The following is a 19,384-nucleotide window of genomic DNA, read 5'->3' as shown; positions in this document are numbered from 1 at the left end:
ATTTCTTCTCCCAGAAGGCAGTGATTATCTGTAATTCTCTATGCCAAAGTTGTGAAAGTTGGATCACAAAGTATTTAAAAGAGGAGCTAGATACATTTTGGATACGTTAAAGGAGTTAAAGGCTATGAAGAGCTGGCACAAATGAGAGTGAGGCCTGAGGCAGATCCGCTATGATGTTACTGAATAGCAGGGCAAGGTTGAATGGCCAAATGGCTGAATCCTGCTCGTGTTTCTTATGTTGTTATGCTTTTTGCATTGTGTTTTGGTTGATGGTAACTCATACCATTGTTTACAGAGACTGATAAAACATTACACTGGTTAAAGTGGTTCCTGCCAGCAGTGCAAAATAGATAGTATATTTCATTGGCAGCCAGTTTTTCATCACATCCAATTTTCTTTTTGTTTTGAAGTTTACAGAATGTTATTTCAAAGTCTTCTTAGAGACTCATTTCTTAGACTCACTGTTGCTTTTACTTAGGTTGAAGTTATAATGCTTGGTAATATTTTCAAAATAAATGGAAAATTAAAACTGGAATAGTGAAAAATTAAGCGCTGATCACTGTGAGCCCACTTCACGGAGCTGGCACAGACTCATTTTATCTCTATCAGTACTCCTGCATTTCTCAAATCCATTAAGTGCATTTTTCGAAAACCAACATTATATTGACATTCAGACTTTGATGACCTTTAAAGTAAAAGAATGATGAGTATTTTTGTGAGAAAAATGAACAATTGAACACTCAAGATTATTAAAATTTGTTATTGGAACAGTTAGTTCAATTAAAATGTTTAATATACTCACCTTATGGTAAAGAATAGTTTCTAGGAGGTTAATGATGGTTGCTTCATGATGAATCTACATAACAAATAGGGTAAAGAAATTAAGAGATAGAGAGCTAACAAGAATATTCTGTCAGTGAGAAGTATTACATGATATTGAAACCATTCTCTCTATGAAGAATTGAATACATTAATAGCTCAAACATTGACAAATGACATCTGAGAAGTTGTCTGTGCTGTGTATAAACGTCAACACATCAAGACCCAAAACACTGCAATCACCATGTTGTAATGGTTGAAAGTCAGTTTCCATTCACACAATGCACACTAAATAGCAACATCTAACTCTTTGGTTCATGAGTGGAAAGCTGAATTGCACTGGCTTCACAACTTCTGGGGTTTTATTACAAAGTTCAAATGACAGACTATGTAATGGATATTTATATTGGAGGAAAAATTATTGTTAAAGTAGCTTAAGTCAGTCAAGGCTATGGCTAAAATTAGGTTTCCAATATCAGTGACCATTTTCTTTTGTGTTCGGTATGACTGCAGCCATTAGTGCACTGCTCTACCATCCACCCACAATCATTTCAAATTTACTCAGTCCCCTTGGTGCCAGAGTATGATTACTGATTATCTTTAATAATAAAATTGTATCTCACCTACTTTGCATAGTGGCATTTCACATGATGTATTAAACAGCAAAAGTATAATAAATTTGTTTTGATATAGAAAAAATAATTACATAGAAAGAAGCCATTCTTCCAATCATGCCTCTGCCAGCCTAGAAAGAACTATTCAACTCAATCCTACTTTAGAGTTCTTGGTTTGTTCCCTACAACACTTCAAGTGTATGCTCACATTTTATATTTAAAGTCTCTACTCCCCATTCAGTTGTTTTTCAGACCTTTGTCACCCTTTGGATGAAATAAATTCTCAACCCCTCTTTATTCTTGTAGTGATTTACATAGGATTTCCTGATTGGGGCTGTTAATCTGATCCAATGAGGGAGCCCTGGCTGACTGATAAGGAGTGTCAGACATCCTGTTCATTCAGAGCTGGCCTCGAGGGAGCTGGATCAATGTCAAGGACTATCCATGTGTAAATAAAGGGTGACCTTGTGGAGTTATTTTAATCCTAGGCCAATTAATTTAAATCTATATTCCCAAGACCTTGCTGCTAACCAAAATCATAGGGCCTTATTGTTCAAACTATCTAGTTACAAATTAATTTTAAACCTCAATTAAATGTCCTCTCAGCCTCCTGTGTTCCCAAGAAAATATTCTTAGGCTTATATACTCTTTCTTCATAGCTGTTATTCTCCATATCTGGCAATATCCTGGTAAATTCTGGTTAGTGTAGGGGGATGAGCTGAGAATAGTCCACAGGTTGGTGCAACATTGAGGGCCGAAGGGCCTGTTCTGTGCTGTATTGTTCTATGTTCTATGTTCTAAAGTTTTGTTCGCTCTTTAATGCAATCATATCCTTTATAGTAAGTTTATACAGTTTTAGCACAATTTCCTTGCTCTTATATCCTGCACCTCGTGGAGTAAGAGAATGTCTTACACCCCTCCCCTGCTGTCAGTCAAATGTGGAGTTCTACAACTGTCATTGAGTCATCAGATAGACTTTATCCTTCAGACATTCAGGATCCTGTCACTATTAATGCATAGTTAGAAATGAGGTCTTAGGTCTTATGTGATGAAGAGTTACATCATCCATGGAAGAACTTCATCCTTCTCCCTTTAATTGTTTTACTCAAATGAAATATACTAGTGTTTGGTATACTGCCAAATTTTCTGACAGCAGTTTTGGATAGTTAGTTCTAAATTAACACTGGCAGAATTCAATTAATTGACTCCGATTGTGAAGACATTCAGTGGACTCTTTCACTCACCACAATATATATGGGGAAAGTGCCCTTTGGGTTGAAATCCTGGAGCTGACACAATATAGGAAACACTTTTTGTTTCCAGACCTCTACAGCAAGGAGTTCATGAATCAGTGTGGGGACCTGCAATGAAATCAATATATAAATGACAGCTATAAAATCTCATAGCAACACAAATCAATGGAAGGATTAGGCAGCAAGAAGGCTTTGTATCAAAGAGGCTATCCAACAGGTCAGCAAACTGGAATTTTAATATGGGATCAGGCCTTTTTCCTTGATACTGGTTAGTTTAATCCTCTCTATTTTCAGCACTGATAAGAAAGCTTGAGCTTATAAAACATTCACTGCTCATGATATTTACGATTTTAGTCCCTGAAGTACCCTCAATGTAGATGACAGCAAGAGTCAGTGTCAATCCAGGATTGAGCAAACCAGCATTGTTTTGGAAAGAAGGAGCAACACATGACAGAATGGATCAGACTGGGGCATTTGCAAATCAGCTGGCCATTAATCCTGATCTCTTTCAATCTAGATGCCTGCATAAGCATTTCTCTGTGGAACCATTACTTACTCCAAACATTTCCTGAGTTACCTGTGCTGCATTAGTTTGATGGGGAACTGTGGGCTGAATCTTCTGACCCCTTTATGGGCAGGAATGGAGGTACAAATGTATTTTTGAGACTGTCTCAATTTAAAAGCATGATCCCTACACTGGCAATAAGCATCAGGATGAGGGGAAGGCAGGGCAGGATTGTTGCAATCCTCCGCATGGATATTGATTAAACTTGTTAAAAACCTTATTTCGAAAGGCTGAGAATGGTATATTTAAAAGGGTATATGTGATTCAGAAGCTGACGGTTTCTAAACATGCAAGGGGAGACTACATAGTAGAGGACAGTCAGTCAAGGCTGCTCCAAGGCATCATTCAGCCTCACAAGAGGGCAAACAGGATTTGGAAACTTGGTAAAGAGATGCCTCTCATGCTGCACAAATGGCACAGAGACAGGCAAAATGAAGTTGGCAGCCTTTGGCATCACATGAGCAGAAAGGCAAGCATAGGGCTGCCAAGGACAACTGGGCTGTCAGTCACTCAAAAGGTAATCCTGCCCTGCCCTCAATGTCAGACTTTGGGCTTAATGGCAATGAGTGCAATACCCTCCACAGAAAAGGAAGTTCCTTGGGTCAGATGGTACATGAGGGAAAGGAGGAACAGGAAGCAGAGGAGACCATGCCTTCATCACAGGATTTAAAGACAGAGTTACTTGGAGATGATCAAGAAACAGCTTCACAAGAGATCACAACTCTTCAGGTAGAAGGTATTCACATCCAACACCCACTGTGCATAGATGGATCCTAGGGACAAGGCAGAACCCTAAAGACTTGGTTACTGACTCCTTTATGGGAGATCTAGACACTGACAATACAACCAGCTTAACACTCAATAGGAAAACTGCAGGAACTTCTGTTTCTGTGTAGTTAAGGCCAGATATCTGAAATTGTTGGAAAGACAGTAAAAGCCCATCAACATCTAAAACAAGAATGGAAAGATTTAGTTTTCAGATGCAAATTGTCTAATAACCTGCATGCATACGAGTCCATGGAAAAGATATAAAGCTGCACATGACAATGGAATTTAAAAGGAATCATTGGTGCACAGCTTTGTCAGAATTTGATGGATAGTCAGACATGCAAAATATTACTTGTGTTTTTTGCTTAACAAACTCTACCTTCCCATGAGAATAAATAGTTTCCTTGACAAATTCGTCCTGGTCAGCAGTGGCACTGATGATGGCCTGCATATTCAGTTTCTCGATGTATTCATGCTGTCTGAACCATCTGTGAACAATCGGCACATTTAGAAAACAAAGCAAACAATGAACATTCTTGTGGAGCAGTGATAGTGTCCCTACCTCTAAGCCAAGAGGCTCAGTTTCAAATCTCACCTGCTCCAGAGATGCGTCATAACATATATGGACAAGTGGATTAAAATAAAAACAAAAAAAAAATCAGGCAAGCAAACCAAGGTAATCCCACCAATCCTCTTTGAAACATCCACCTGAGGGGCAGACAGAACTACAGTTCAGCACCTAAACTGAAAGACCCACTTAGTACAGTATTGGAGTGCCAGATTTATGTGCTCGAGTCCTGGAGTAGGTCTTATACCAAGAACATTCTGATTCAGGAACAAGTTTGCTATCAAGTAAGCAGTGGTTCACACAGTAATCAGAAGCTCATAGAGTCATAGAGATGTACAGCACGGAAACAGACCCTTCGCTCCAACTCATCCATGTTATCTTGAAGTTAAATATAGCATTAGTTTGGTTCAGCTCAGAAAATTGCCGTAGAGGTGCATGAAATTGGTGGCTTGGCAATGCAGCTTGTGGATTATGGTTTACATCTCTCCAATATTTGGTTGGAGGAAATCTCTAACATCCAGTGCTGGATGTTGAATAGATACCTGGCAACTTATAGGAGGGCTTGAGATGGATGTTGATGAGCTAGAGAATAACCTGACATTAGTTTTTGGATGATGCATTATGTACATGAAAGATTGATGGGAGCCAAGGTTAGACCCTTGGAGAACTCCAGTGGGTAAAAATCAGGGAATGGAAATGGAAGACTTAGGATTGATTCTCCATGAATATAAGATAAGAATGGAACCAGGTGTGTGCAGTTCCAGATGGATAACATATGACGGTCATTAGAAGATGGTTCACTCTGTCAAAGGCAGAGGGATACAATATCTGAAAAAACAGGAACAATTTGATAGCAGCATATATAATTTAGAAGGGCTGGGCCAGAATAAACAGAAACAATCATGTAATTGAGCAAGAAAATGTATTTAAAGAGGACTACGAGGCTGTGAAACACACGAGTAGACTTAGTGGTTGTAGCAAAAGGGAATCAAGCACATGCTGTGAGTTGAAAAATGTGGTGCTGGGAAAACACAGCAGGCCAGGCAGCATCCGAGGAGCAGGAGAAGCGACGTTTCGGGAATAAGCCCTTCTTCAGGAATGCTGTGAGTGCAGACACTCAGTGACTCCAGTGTCACTCTCCCTCTAAACTGGCCACCCTCCTTCCTTTGGAGGTCACTTTTCCCTATCCCTCCTGCCTGGGCCACAGTCCTTACCCCACCCCCAATACAGGTGAAGGGCAGAAGGTGGTGAAGAAGATAAGCAACATCTCCTCCCTGGAGGTCACTCACATTCTTCCATCACCCACTCCAGGCATTTGACAGTCTCTCTGACTCCTTCACATTGTCCCAAGGGTGGTCACTGTCCCTCATATCCACATTCTCCCTCAATCTCATCGAGACAGGTGGGTCTCACACCCATCTTCTTCTTTTACTCCCTCCCATCATGTCCCACCCTCATCCACTTGGTGGGGGGCGGGGGCAAGACAGGGAGATGGAGAGCTGGGGGGGGGGGAAATGAGGAAGGTGGGGAGGGGGGGAGACTGGGAATGGGGGGGATGAGAGATAGAGGGTGATGGGGATAGGGAGGGCAATAGGGATAGGTAGAGGAGTAGGGGAGATGGGGTAAGGGGATGGAGAGATAGGGTAGGAGAGGGGGAAATGGAGTAGGGGGTGGGGGGAGATGGGGTGGGGACGGGGAGATGGGGGAGAGGGGATGGGATAGAGATGAGATGGGGAAGATGAGGTATGGGAGGGGGAGATGGGGTAGGGGAGGGGGAGATGGGGGAGTTGGGGTAGGGGGAGATGGGGGAGTGAGAGCGGGAGGTGGTGTAGGGGGAGATGATGTGGAAGGTAGGGGAGGGGGAGATGGGGTAGGGTGGGTTGGGGTAGGGAGAGATGGGGTAGGGGTAGAGGGAGATGGGGTAGGGGTAGAGGGAGATGGGGTAGGGTAGGGAGAGATGGGGCAAGGGGAGATGGGGTAGGGGAGGGGAAGATGGGGGAGGGGGAGATGAGGTACGGGAAAGATGAGGTATGGGAAAGATGGGATGGGGCAGTGGAGATGGGTAGGGGAGAGTAAGATGGGGTAGGGGAGATGGCGTAGGGGAGATGGCGTAGGGGAGATGGCGTAGGGGAGATGGCGTGGGGGAGATGGCGTGGGGGAGGGGAGATGGGGTGGGGGAGATGGCGTAGGGGGAGGGGAAATGGGTTAGGGGAAGTTGGGGTAGGGAGGGGGGAGATTTGCAGGGGGAGAGGGGGAGATTGGCAGGGGGAGATGGGGAGATTGGCAGGAGGAGATGGGGAGACTGGCAGGAGGAGATGGGGAGACTGGCAGGAGGAGATGGGGAGACTGGCAGGAGGAGATGGGGAGATTGGCGGGGGGAGATGGGGAGATTGGCGGGGGGAGATGGGGAGATGAGTAGATTGGTGGGGGGAGATGGGGAGATTGGCGGGGGGAGATGGGGAGAATGGCAGGGGGAGATGGGGAGACTGGCAGGGGGAGAGGGGGAGATTGGCAGGGGGAGATGGGGAGATTGGCAGGAGGAGATGGGGAGACTGGCAGGAGGAGATGGGGAGACTGGCAGGAGGAGATGGGGAGACTGGCAGGAGGAGATGGGGAGATTGGCAGGGGGAGATGGGGAGATTGGCAGGGGGAGATGGGGAGATGAGTAGATTGGTGGGGGGAGATGGGGAGATTGGCGGGGGGAGATGGGGAGAATGGCAGGGGGAGATGGGGAGACTGGCAGGGGGAGATGGGGAGATTGGCAGGGGGAGATGGGGATATTAGCAGTGGGAAATGGGGAGATTGGCATGGAGAGATGGGGAGATTGACGGGGGAGATGGGGAGATTGGTAAGGGGAGATGGGGGGATGGGGAGATTGTCTGGGGGAGATGGGGGAATGGGGAGATTGGTGGGGGGAGATTGGTGGGGGGAGATGGGGAGATTGGCAGGGGAGATGGGGGAATGGGGAGATTGGCAGGGAAGGTGGGGAGATTGGCGGGGAGAGTGGGGGATGGGGAGATGAGGAGATTGGAGGGGGAGATGTGGAGATTGGCAGGGGGAGATTGGCGGGGGGAGATGGGGAAATTGACGGGGGGAGATTGGCAGGAGAGATGGGGAGATAGGGGGGTGGGGAGATTGGCAGTGTTGATGGGGAGATTGGCGGGAGGAGATGGGGAGATTGGGAGGGGGAGATTGGTGGGGGAGATGGGGAGATTGGCGGGCGGATGAGGAGATGGGGGGGGGAGATGGGGAGACGAGTAGATTGGCAGGGTAGATGGGGAGATTGGCAGGGGGAGATTGGCGGGGGATGGGGAGATTGGCGGGGGAAGATGGGGAATGAGTAGATTGGCGGTGGGAGATGGGGAGATTAGCGGGGAAATGGGGAGATTGGCGGGCGGAGATGGGGAGATTGGCGGGGGGAGATGGGGAGATTGGCGGGGGGAGATGGGGAGATTGGCGGGGGGAGATGGGGAGATTGGCGGGGGGAGATGGGGAGATTGGCGGGGGGAGATGGGGAATGAGTAGATTGGCGGTGGGAGATGGGGAGATTGGCAGGGAAATGGGGAGATTGGTAGCGGGAGATGGGGAGATTGGCGCTGGAGATGGGGATATTAGCAGTGGGACATGGGGAGATTGGCGGGGGGAGATGGGGAGATTGGCGGGGGAGATGCGGAGATTGGCGGGGGAGATGGGAGGATGGGGAGATTGGCGGGGGAGATGGGGAGATGGGGGGATGGGGAGATTGGAGGGGGGAGATGGGGAGATTGGCAGGGGCAGATTGGCGGGGGGAGATGGGGAGATTGGCGGGGAAGATGGAGAGATTGGTGGGGGAGATGGGAGGATGGGGAGATGAGGAGATTGGCGGGAGAGACTGGCAGGGCGAGATTGGCGGGGGAAGATTGGTGGGGGGAGATGGGGAGCTGGGCGGGGAGAGTGGGGGATAGAGAGATTGGCGGGGGGAGATGGTGAGATGAGAAGATTGGCGGGGGAGATGGGGAGATTGGAGGAGGGAGATGGGGAGATGAGTAGATTTGCGGGGGGAGATGGGGAGATTGGTGGGGGAGATTGGTAGGGGAGATGGGCAGATTGGCGGGGAGATGGGGAAATTGGCGGGAGAGGTGGGGTGATTGGCAGGGGGAGATGGGGAGATTGGCAGGGGGAAATGGGGAAATTGGTGGCGACGATTGGCAGGGGAGATGGGTAGATTGGTGGGGGAGATGGGGAGATTGGCAAGGGGAGATGGGTAGATTGGCAGTGGGAGATTGACGGGGGAGAAGGGGAGATGGGGAGATTGGCAGGGAGAGATGGGGAGATTGGCGGGGGAGATGGGGGGGTGGTGAGATGAGGAGATTGGCGGGGGAAGATGGGGAGATTGGCAGGGGGAGATGGGGAGATGAGTAGATTGGCGGGGGGAGGTGGGGAGATTGGCAGGGGGAGATGGGACGATTGACGGGGTAGATGGGGAGATTGGTGGGGGAGATGGGGAGATGAGTAGATTGGTGGGGGGAGATGGGGAGATTGATGGGGGGAGATGGGGACATTGTCAGGGAGATGGGGAGATTGGCAGGGGAGATGGGGGGATGGGGAGATTGGCAGGGGGAGATGGGGGTGTTGGAGAGATGGGGAGATTGGTTGGGGAGATGGGGGGATGGAGAGATTGGCGGGGGAGATGGGGAAATTGGCGGGGGGAGATGGGGAGATTGGCGCGGAGATGGGGAGATTGGCAGGGGAGATGAGGAGAGTGGCGGGGGAGATGAGGAGATTGGTGGGGGGAGATGAGGAGATTGGTGGGGGGAGATGGGGAGATTGGCAGGGAGATGGGCAGATTTGCGGGGGAGATGGGGGAATGGGGAGATTGGCAGGGGGAGAAGGGGGGATGGGGAGATTGGCAGGGAGATGGGTGGATAAGGAGATTGGCAGGGGGAGATGGGGAGATGAGTAGATTGGCGGGGGGAGATGGGGAGATTGGTGGGGGAGATTGGTAGGGGAGATGGGGAGATTGGCGGGAAGATGGGGAAATTGGCTGGAGAGGTGGGGTGATTGGCAGGAGGAGATGGGGAAATTGGCGGGGGAGATGGGGAGATTGGCAGGGGGAGATGGGGAGATTGGCACGGAGATGGGGAGATTGGCAGGGGAGATGAGGAGAGTGGCAGGGGAGATGAGGAGATTGGTTGGGGGAGATGAGGAGATTGGTGGGGGGAGATGAGGAGATTGGCAGGGAGATGGGCAGATTTGCGGGGGAGATGGGGGAATGGGGAGATTGGCAGGGGGAGATGGGGGGATGGGGAGATTGGCAGGGAGATGGGTGGATAAGGAGATTGGCAGGGGGAGATGGGGAGATGAGTAGATTGGTGGGGGAGATGGGGAGATTGGCGGGGGGGAGATGGGGAGATGAGTAGATTTGCGGGGGGAGATGTGGGAGATTGGTGGGGGAGATTGGTAGGGGAGATGGGGAGATTGGCGGGAAGATGGGGAAATTGGCTGGAGAGGTGGGGTGATTGGTAGGAGGAGATGGGGAAATTGGCGGGGGAGATGGGGAGATTGGCAGGGGGAGATGGGGAGATGAGTAGATTGGCGGGGGGAAGTGGGGGGATTGGCAGGGGGAGATGAGGAGTTTGGCAGGGGGAGATAGGGATATTGGCAGTGGGAGATGGGGAGATTGGCGGGGGAGATGGGGAGATGAGTAGATTGGCGAGGGAGATGGGGAGATGAGTAGATTGGCGGGGTAGATGGGGAGATTGGTGGGGGAGATGGGGAGATGAGTAGATTGGCGGGGGGAGATGGGGAGATTGACGGGGGGAGATGGGGACATTGGCAGGGAGATGGGGAGATTGGCGGGGGAGATGGGGCGATGGGGAGATTGGCAGGGGGAAATGGGGGTGTTGGAGAGATGGGGAGATGGGGAGATTGGCGGGGGAGATGGGGGCATGGGGAGATTGGCGGGGGAGATGTGGAAATTGGCAGGGGAGAAGGGGAGATTGGTGCGGAGATGGGGAGATTGGCTGGGGAGATGAGGAGAGTGGAGGGGGAGATGAGGAGATTGGTGGGGGGAGATGAGGAGATTGGTGGGGGGAGATGGGGAGATTGGCAGGGAGATGGGCAGATTTGCGGGGGAGATGGGGGAATGGGGAGATTGGCAGGGGGAGAAGGGGGGATGGGGAGATTGGCAGGGAGATGGGTGGATAAGGAGATTGGCAGGGGGAGATGGGGAGATGAGTAGATTGGCGGGGGGAGATGGGGAGATTGGTGGGGGAGATTGGTAGGGGAGATGGGGAGATTGGCGGGAAGATGGGGAAATTGGCTGGAGAGGTGGGGTGATTGGCAGGAGGAGATGGGGAAATTGGCGGGGGAGATGGGGAGATTGGCAGGGGGAGATGGGGAGATTGGCACGGAGATGGGGAGATTGGCAGGGGAGATGAGGAGAGTGGCAGGGGAGATGAGGAGATTGGTTGGGGGAGATGAGGAGATTGGTGGGGGGAGATGGGGAGATTGGCAGGGAGATGGGCAGATTTGCGGGGGAGATGGGGGAATGGGGAGATTGGCAGGGGGAGATGGGGGGATGGGGAGATTGGCAGGGAGATGGGTGGATAAGGAGATTGGCAGGGGGAGATGGGGAGATGAGTAGATTGGTGGGGGAGATGGGGAGATTGGCGGGGGGGAGATGGGGAGATGAGTAGATTTGCGGGGGGAGATGTGGGAGATTGGTGGGGGAGATTGGTAGGGGAGATGGGGAGATTGGCGGGGGAGATGGGGGCATGGGGAGATTGGCGGGGGAGATGTGGAAATTGGCAGGGGAGAAGGGGAGATTGGTGCGGAGATGGGGAGATTGGCTGGGGAGATGAGGAGAGTGGAGGGGGAGATGAGGAGATTGGTGGGGGGAGATGGGGAGATTTGCGGGGGAGATGGGAGGATGGGGAGATTGGCAGGGGGAGATGGGGGGATGGAGAGATGGGGGATGGGGTGATGGGGGGGATGGGGAGATTGGCGGGGGAGATGGGGAAATTGGCGGGGAGATGGGGAGATTTGCGGGGGAGATTGGCAGGGAGATGGGGAAATTGGTGGTGGCGATTGGCAGGGGAGATGGGGAGATTGGTGGGGGAGATGGGGAGATTGGCAAGGGGTGATGGGTAGATTGGCAAGGGGAGATTGACGGGGGAGAAGGGGAGATGGGGAGATTGGCAGGGAGAGATGGGGAGATTAGCGGGGGAGATGGGGGGGGTGGTGAGATGAGGAGATTGGCGGGGGGAGGTGGGGAGATTGGCAGGGGGAGATGGGACGATTGGCAGGGGGAGATGGGGAGTTTGGCAGGGGGAGATAGGGATATTGGCAGTGGGAGATGGGCAGATTGGCTGGGGAGATGGGGGATGGGAAGATTGGCGGGGGGAGAGGGGGAGATGAGTGGATTGGCAAGGGAGATGGGGAGATTGGCGGGGGGAGATGGGGAGATTGGCGCGGAGATGGGGAGATTGGCAGGGGAGATGAGGAGAGTGGCGGGGGAGATGAGGAGAGTGGCGGGGGAGATGAGGAGAGTGGCGGGGGGAGATGGGGAGATTGGCAGGGAGATGGGCAGATTTGCGGGGGAGATGGGGGAATGGGGAGATTGGCAGGGGGAGATGGGGGGATGGGGAGATTGGCAGGGAGATGGGGGGATAAGGAGATTGGCAGGGGGAGATGGGGAGATGAGTAGATTGGCGGGGGAGATGGGGAGATTGGCGGGGGGAGATGAGTAGATTTGCGGGGGGAGATGGGGAGATTGGTGGGGGAGATTGGTAGGGGAGATGGGGAGATTGGCGGGAAGATGGGGAAATTGGCTGGAGAGGTGGGGTGATTGGCAGGAGGAGATGGGAAAATTGGTGGGGGCGCTTGGCGGGGGAGATGGGGAGATTGGTGGGGGAGATGGGGAGATTGGCAAGGGGAGATGGGGAGATTGGCAGTGGGAGATGGGGGGGATGGTGAGATGAGCAGATTGGCGGGCGAGATGGGGAGATTGGCAGGGAGATGGGAAAATTGGTGGGGGCGCTTGGCGGGGGAGATGGGGAGATTGGTGAGGGAGATGGGGAGATTGGCAGTGGGAGATGGGGGGGATGGTGAGATGAGGAGATTGGCGGGGGAGATGGGGAGATTGGCAGGGGGAGATGGGGAGAGGAGTAGATTGGCGGGGGGAAGTGGGGAGATTGGCAGGGGGAGATGAGGAGTTTGGCAGGGGGAGATAGGGATATTGGCAGTGGGAGATGGGGAGATTGGCGGGGGAGATGGGGCGATGGGGGGATGGGAAGTTTGGCGGGGGGAGCTGGGGAGATGAGTAGATTGGCGAGGGAGATGGGGAGATGAGTAGATTGGCGGGGTAGATGGGGAGATTGGTGGGGGAGATGGGGAGATGAGTAGATTGGTGGGGGGCGATGGGGAGATTGATGGGGGGTGATGGGGACATTGTCAGGGAGATGGGGAGATTGGCGGGGGAGATGGGGGGATGGGGAGATTGGCAGGGGGAGATGGGGGTGTTGGAGAGATGGGGGGATGGGAAGATTGGCTGGGGAGATGGGGGGATGGGGAGATTGGCGGGGGAGATGGGGAAATTGGCGGGGGGAGATGGGGAGATTGGCGCGGAGATGGGGAGATTGGCAGGGGAGATGAGGAGATTGGTGGGGGGAGATGAGGAGATTGGTGGGGGGAGATTGGCAGGGAGATGGGCAGATTTGCGGGGGAGATGGGGGAATGGGGAGATTGGCAGGGGGAGATGGGGGGATGGGGAGATTGGCAGGGAGATGGGCGGATAAGGAGATTGTCAGGGGGAGATGGGGAGATGAGTAGATTGGCGGAGGGAGATGGGGAGATGAGTAGATTTGCGGGGGGAGATGGGGAGATTGGTGGGGGAGATTGGTAGGGGAGATGGGCGGGAAGATGGGGAAATTGGCTGGAGGGGTGGGGTGATTGGCAGGAGGAGATGGGGAAATTGGCGGGGGAGATGGGGAGATTGGCTGGGGGAGATGGGGAGATTGGCAGGGAGATGGGAAAATTGGTGGGGGCGCTTCGCGGGGGAGATGGGGAGATTGGTGGGGGAGATGGGGAGATTGGCAAGGGGAGATGGGGAGATTGGCAGTGGGAGATGGGGGGGATGGTGAGAAGAGGAGATTGGCGAGGGAGATGGGGAGATTGGCAGGGGGAGATGAGTGGATTGGCGAGGGAGGTGGGGAGATTGGCAGGGGGAGATGGGGAGATTGGTGAGGGAGATGGGGAGATGAGTAGATTGGTGGGGGGAGATGGGGAGATTGATGGGGGAGATGGGGACATTGTCAGGGAGATGGGGAGATTGGCGGGGGAGATGGGGGGATGGGGAGATTGGCAGGGGGAGATGGGGGTGTTGGAGAGATGGGGGGATGGGGAGATTGGCTGGGGAGATTGGCGGGGGAGATGGGGAAATTGGCGGGGGGAGATGGGGAGATTGGCGCGGAGATGGGGAGATTGGCAGGGGAGATGAGGAGAGTGGCAGGGGAGATGAGGAGATTGGTGGGGGGAGATGGGGAGATTGGCAGGGAGATGGGCAGATTTGCGGGGGAGATGGGGGAATGGGGAGATTGGCAGGGGGAGATGGGGAGATTGGCAAGGGGAGATGGGGGGATAAGGAGATTGGCAGGGGGAGATGGGGAGATGAGTAGATTGGCGGGGGAGATGGGGAGATTGGCAGGGGGAGATGGGGAGATGAGTAGATTGGCGGGGGGAAGTGGGGGGATTGGCAGGGGGAGATGAGGAGTTTGGCAGGGGGAGATAGGGATATTGGCAGTGGGAGATGGTGAGATTGGCGGGGGAGTTGGGGAGATGGGGGGATGGGAAGATTGGCGGTGGGAGCTGGGGAGATGAGTAGATTGGCGAGGGAGATGGGGAGATGAGTAGATTGGCGGGGTAGATGGGGAGATTGGTTGGGGAGATGGGGAGATGGGTAGATTGGCGGGGGGCGATGGGGAGATTGGCAGGGGGAGATGGGGGTGTTGGAGAGATGGGAAGATGGGGAGATTGGCGGGGGAGATGGGGGCATGGGGAGATTGGCGGGGGAGATGTGGAAATTGGCGGGGGAGATGGGGTTTTGGTGCGGAGATGGGGAGATTGGCTGGGGAGATGAGGAGAGTGGAGGGGGAGATGAGGAGATTGGTGGGGGGAGATAAGGAGATTTGCGGGGGAGATTGGCAGGGGGAGATGGGGGGATGGGGAGATGGGGGATGGGGTGATGGGGGAATGGGGAGATTGGCGGGGGAGATGGGGAGATTGGCGGGGAGATGGGGTGATTGGCAGGGGGAGATTGGCAGGGAGATGGGGAAATTGGTGGCGGCGATTGGCAGGGGAGATGGGGAGATTGGTGGGGGAGATGGGGAGATTGGCAAGGGGAGATGGGTAGATTGGCAGAGGGAGATTGACGGGGGAGAAGGGGAGATTGGCAGGGAGAGATGGGAAGATTGGCGGGGGAGATGGGGGGGTGGTGAGATGAGGAGATTGGCGGGGGAAGGTGGGGAGATTGGCAGGGGGAGATGGGACGATTGGCAGGGGAGATGGGGAGTTTGGCAGGGGGAGATAGGGATATTGGCAGTGGGAGATGGGCAGATTGGCGGGGGAGATGGGGAAATGGGGGATGGGAAGATTGGCGGGGTGAGAGGGGGAGATGAGTGGATTGGCGAGGGAGATGGGGAGATTGACGGGGGGAGATGGGGAGATGAGTAGATTGGCAGGGTAGATGGGGAGATTGGTGGGGGAGATGGGGACATGAGTAGATTGGTGGGGGGAGATGGGGAGATTGATGGGGGGAGATGGGGACATTGTCAGGGAGATGGGGAGATTGGCGGGGGAGATGGGGGGATGGGGAGATTGGCAGGGGGAGATGGGGGTGTTGGAGAGATGGGGGGATGGGGAGATTGGCTGGGGAGATGGGGGGATGGGGAGATTGGCGGGGGAGATGGGGAAATTGGCGGGGGGAGATGGGGAGATTGGCGCGGAGATGGGGAGATTGGCAGGGGAGATGAGGAGAGTGGCGGGGGAGATGAGGAGATTGGTGGGGGGAGATGGGGAGATTGGCAGGGAGATGGGCAGATTTGCGGGGGAGATGGGGGAATGGGGAGACTGGCAGGGGGAGATTGGGATGGGGAGATTGGCAGGGAGATGGGAGGATAAGGAGATTGGCAGGGGGAGATGGGGAGATGAGTAGATTGGCGGGGGAGATTGGAAGGGGGAGATGAGTAGATTTGCGGGGGGAGATGGGGAGATTGGTGGGGGAGATTAGTAGGGGAGATGGGGAGATTGGCGGGAAGATGGGGAAATTGGCTGGAGAGGTGGGGTGATTGGCAGGAGGAGATGGGGAAATTGGCAGGGAGAGATGGGGAGATTGGCAGGGAGATGGGAAAATTGATGGGGGCGCTTGGCGGGGGAGATGGGGAGATTGGCGGGGGAGATGGGGAGATGGGGGGATGGGAAGATTGGCGGGGGGAGCTGGGGAGATGAGTAGATTGGCGAGGGAGATGGGGAGATGAGTAGATTGGCGGGGTAGATGGGGAGATTGGTGGGGGAGATGGGGAGATGAGTAGATTGGCGGGGGGAGATGGGGACATTGGCAGGGAGATGGGGAGATTGGCGGGGGAGATGGGGCGATGGGGAGATTGGAAGGGGGAGATGGGGGTGTTGGAGAGATGGGGAGATGGGGGGGTGGGGAGATTGGCGGGGGAGATGGGGGCATGGGGAGATTGGCGGGGGAGATGTGGAAATTGGCGGGGGAGATGGGGAGATTGGTGCGGAGATGGGGAGATTGGCTGGGGAGATGAGGAGAGTGGAGGGGGAGATTAGGAGATTGGCGGGGGGAGATGGGGAGATGAGTAGATTTGCGGGGGGAGATGGGGAGATTGGTGGGGGAGATGGGCAGATTTGCGGGAAGATGGGGAAATTGGCTGGAGAGGTGGGGTGATTGGCAGGAGGAGATGGGGAAATTGGCGGGGGAGATGGGGAGATTGGCAGGGGGAGATGGGGAGATTGGCAGGGAGATGGGAAAATTGGTGGGGGCGCTTGGCGGGGGAGATGGGGAGATTGGTGGGGGAGATGGGGAGATTGGCAGGGGGAAATGGGGAGATGAGTAGATTGGCGGGGGGAAGTGGGGAGATTGGCAGGGGGAGATGAGGAGTTTGGCAGGGGGAGATGAGGAGTTTGGCAGGGGGAGATGAGGAGTTTGGCAGGGGGAGATAGGGATATTGGCAGTGGGAGATGGGGAGATTGGCGGGGGAGATGGGGAGATGGGGGGATGGGAAGATTGGCGGGGGGAGCAGGGGAGATGAGTAGATTGGCGAGGGAGATGGGGAGATGAGTAGATTGGCGGGGTAGATGGGGAGATTGGTGGGGGAGATGGGGAGATGAGTAAATTGGCGGGGGGAGATGGGGAGATTGACGGGGGGAGATGGGGAGATTGGCAGGGAGATGGGGAGATTGGCGGGGGAGATGGGGCGATGGGGAGATTGGCAGGGGGAGATGGGGGTGTTGGAGAGATGGGGGGATGGGGAGATTGGCTGGGGAGATGAGGAGAGTGGAGGGGGAGATGAGGAGATTGGTGGGGGGAGATGGGGACATTGTCAGGGAGATGGGGAGATTGGCGGGGGAGATGGGGGGATGGGGAGATTGGCAGGGGGAGATGGGGAGATGAGTAGATTGGCGGGGTAGATGGGGAGATTGGTGGGGGAGATGGGGAGATGAGTAGATTGGTGGGGGGAGATGGGGAGATTGATGGGGGGAGATGGGGACATTGTCAGGGAGATGGGGAGATTGGCGGGGGAGATGGGGGGATGGGGAGATTGGCAGGGGAGATGGGGGTGTTGGAGAGATGGGGGGATGGGGAGATTGGCTGGGGAGATGGGGGGATGGGGAGATTGGCGGGGGAGATGGGGAAATTGGCGGGGGGAGATGGGGAGATTGGCGCGGAGATGGGGAGATTGGCAGGGGAGATGAGGAGAGTGGCGGGGGAGATGAGGAGATTGGTGGGGGGAGATGGGGAGATTGGCAGGGAGATGGGCAGATTTGCGGGGGAGATGGGGGAATGGGGAGATTGGCAGGGGGAGATGGGGAGATTGGCAGGAAGATGGGCAGATTTGCGGGGGAGATGGGGGAATGGGGAGATTGGTAGCGGAGATGGGGAGATTGGCGGGAAGATGGGGAAATTGGCTGGACAGGTGGGGTGATTGGCAGGAGGAGATGGGGAAATTGGCGGGGGAGATGGGGAGATTGGCAGGGGGAGATGGGGAGATTGGCAGGGAGATGGGAAAATTGGTGGGGGCGCTTGGCGGGGGAGATGGGGAGATTGGTGGGGGAGATGGGGAGGTTGGCAAGGGGAGATGGGGAGATGAGTAGATTGGCGGGGGGAAGTGGGGAGATTGGCAGGGGGAGATGAGTGGATTGGCGAGGGAGATGGGGAGATTGGCGGGGGGAGATGGGGAGATGAGTAGATTGGCGGGGTAGATGGGAAGATTGGTGGGGGAGATGAGGAGATGAGTAAATTGGTGGGGGGAGATGGGGAGATTGATGGGGGGAGATGGGGACATTGTCAGGGTGATGGGGAGATTGGCGGGGGGAGATGGGGGGATGGGGAGATTGGCAGGGGGAGATGGGGGTGTTGGAGAGATGGGGGGATGGGGAGATTGGCTGGGGAGATGGGGGGATGGGGAGATTGGCGGGGGAGATGGGGAAATTGGCGGGGGGAGATGGGGAGATTGGCGCGGAGATGGGGAGATTGGCAGGGGAGATGAGGAGAGTGGCGGGGGAGATGAGGAGATTGGTGGGGGGAGATGGGGAGATTGGCAGGGGGAGATGGGGGGATGGGGAGATTGGCAGGGAGTTGGGGGGATAAGGAGATTGGCAGGGGGAGATGGGAAGATGAGTAGATTGGCGGGGGAGATGCGGAGATTGGCGGGGGGAGATGGGGAGATGAGTAGATTTGCAGGGGCAGATGGGGAGATTGACGGGGGGAGATGGGGACATTGGCAGGGAGATGGGGAGATTGGCGGGGGAGATGGGGCGATGGGGAGATTGGCAGGGGGAGATGGGGAAATTGGCGGGGGAGATGGGGAGATTGGCAGGGGGAGATGGGGAGATTGGCAGGGAGATGGGAAAATTGGTGGGGGCGCTTGGCGGGGGAGATGGGGAGATTGGTGGGGGAGATGGGGAGATTGGCAGGGGGAGATGGGGAGATGAGTAGATTGGCGGGGGTAAGTGGGGAGATTGGCAGAGGGAGATGAGGAGTTTGGCAGGGGGAGATGAGGAGTTTGGCAGGGGGAGATAGGGATATTGGCAGTGGGAGATGGGGAGATTGGCGGGGGAGATGGGGAGATGGGGGGATGGGAAGATTGGCGGGGGGAGCTGGGGAGATGAGTAGATTGGCGAGGGAGATGGGGCGATGAGTAGATTGGCGGGGTAGATGGGGAAATTGGTGGGGGAGATGGGGAGATGAGTAAATTGGCGGGGGGAGATGGGGAGATTGACGGGGGGAGATGGGGACATTGGCAGGGAGATGGGGGTGTTGGAGAGATGGGGAGATGGGGGGATGGGGAGATTGGCTGGGGAGATGAGGAGAGTGGAGGGGGAGATGAGGAGATTGGTGGGGAGAGATGGGGAGATTTGCGGGGGAGATGGGGGGATGGGGAGATTGGCAGGGGGAGATGGGGAGATGGGGGATGGGGTGATGGGGGATGGGGAGATTGGCGGGGAGATGGGGAGATTGGCGGGGAGATGGGGAGATTTGCAGGGGAGATGGGGAGATTGGCAGGGGGAGATGGGGAGATGA

The 19,384-nt window shown here is 54.8% G+C and overlaps 1 protein-coding gene across 1 annotated transcript in view; it reads right to left on the bottom strand.

Annotated features, from left to right (window-relative positions):
* Positions 1-19,384, bottom strand: part of zmynd10 (zinc finger, MYND-type containing 10) — an 88,661-nt gene that overhangs the window by 45,589 nt on the left and 23,688 nt on the right. The window contains exons 2-4 of the mRNA XM_087994503.1: positions 4,399-4,507; positions 2,678-2,794; positions 803-856 (exon numbers count right to left, since the gene is read on the bottom strand). Of these exons, the coding sequence (XP_087850629.1) occupies positions 803-856; positions 2,678-2,794; positions 4,399-4,507 (280 nt within the window). The remainder of the gene's footprint in view (positions 1-802; positions 857-2,677; positions 2,795-4,398; positions 4,508-19,384) is intronic.

Source organism: Chiloscyllium plagiosum, unplaced genomic scaffold (assembly GCF_037043375.1).
Source record: "Chiloscyllium plagiosum isolate Xiang-an unplaced genomic scaffold, Cpla_swu_hap1 HiC_scaffold_14, whole genome shotgun sequence".
Lineage (NCBI taxonomy): Eukaryota > Metazoa > Chordata > Chondrichthyes > Orectolobiformes > Hemiscylliidae > Chiloscyllium > Chiloscyllium plagiosum.
Note: the sequence above shows the minus strand (reverse complement) of the source record. Positions and strands in the feature narration are given on the sequence as shown.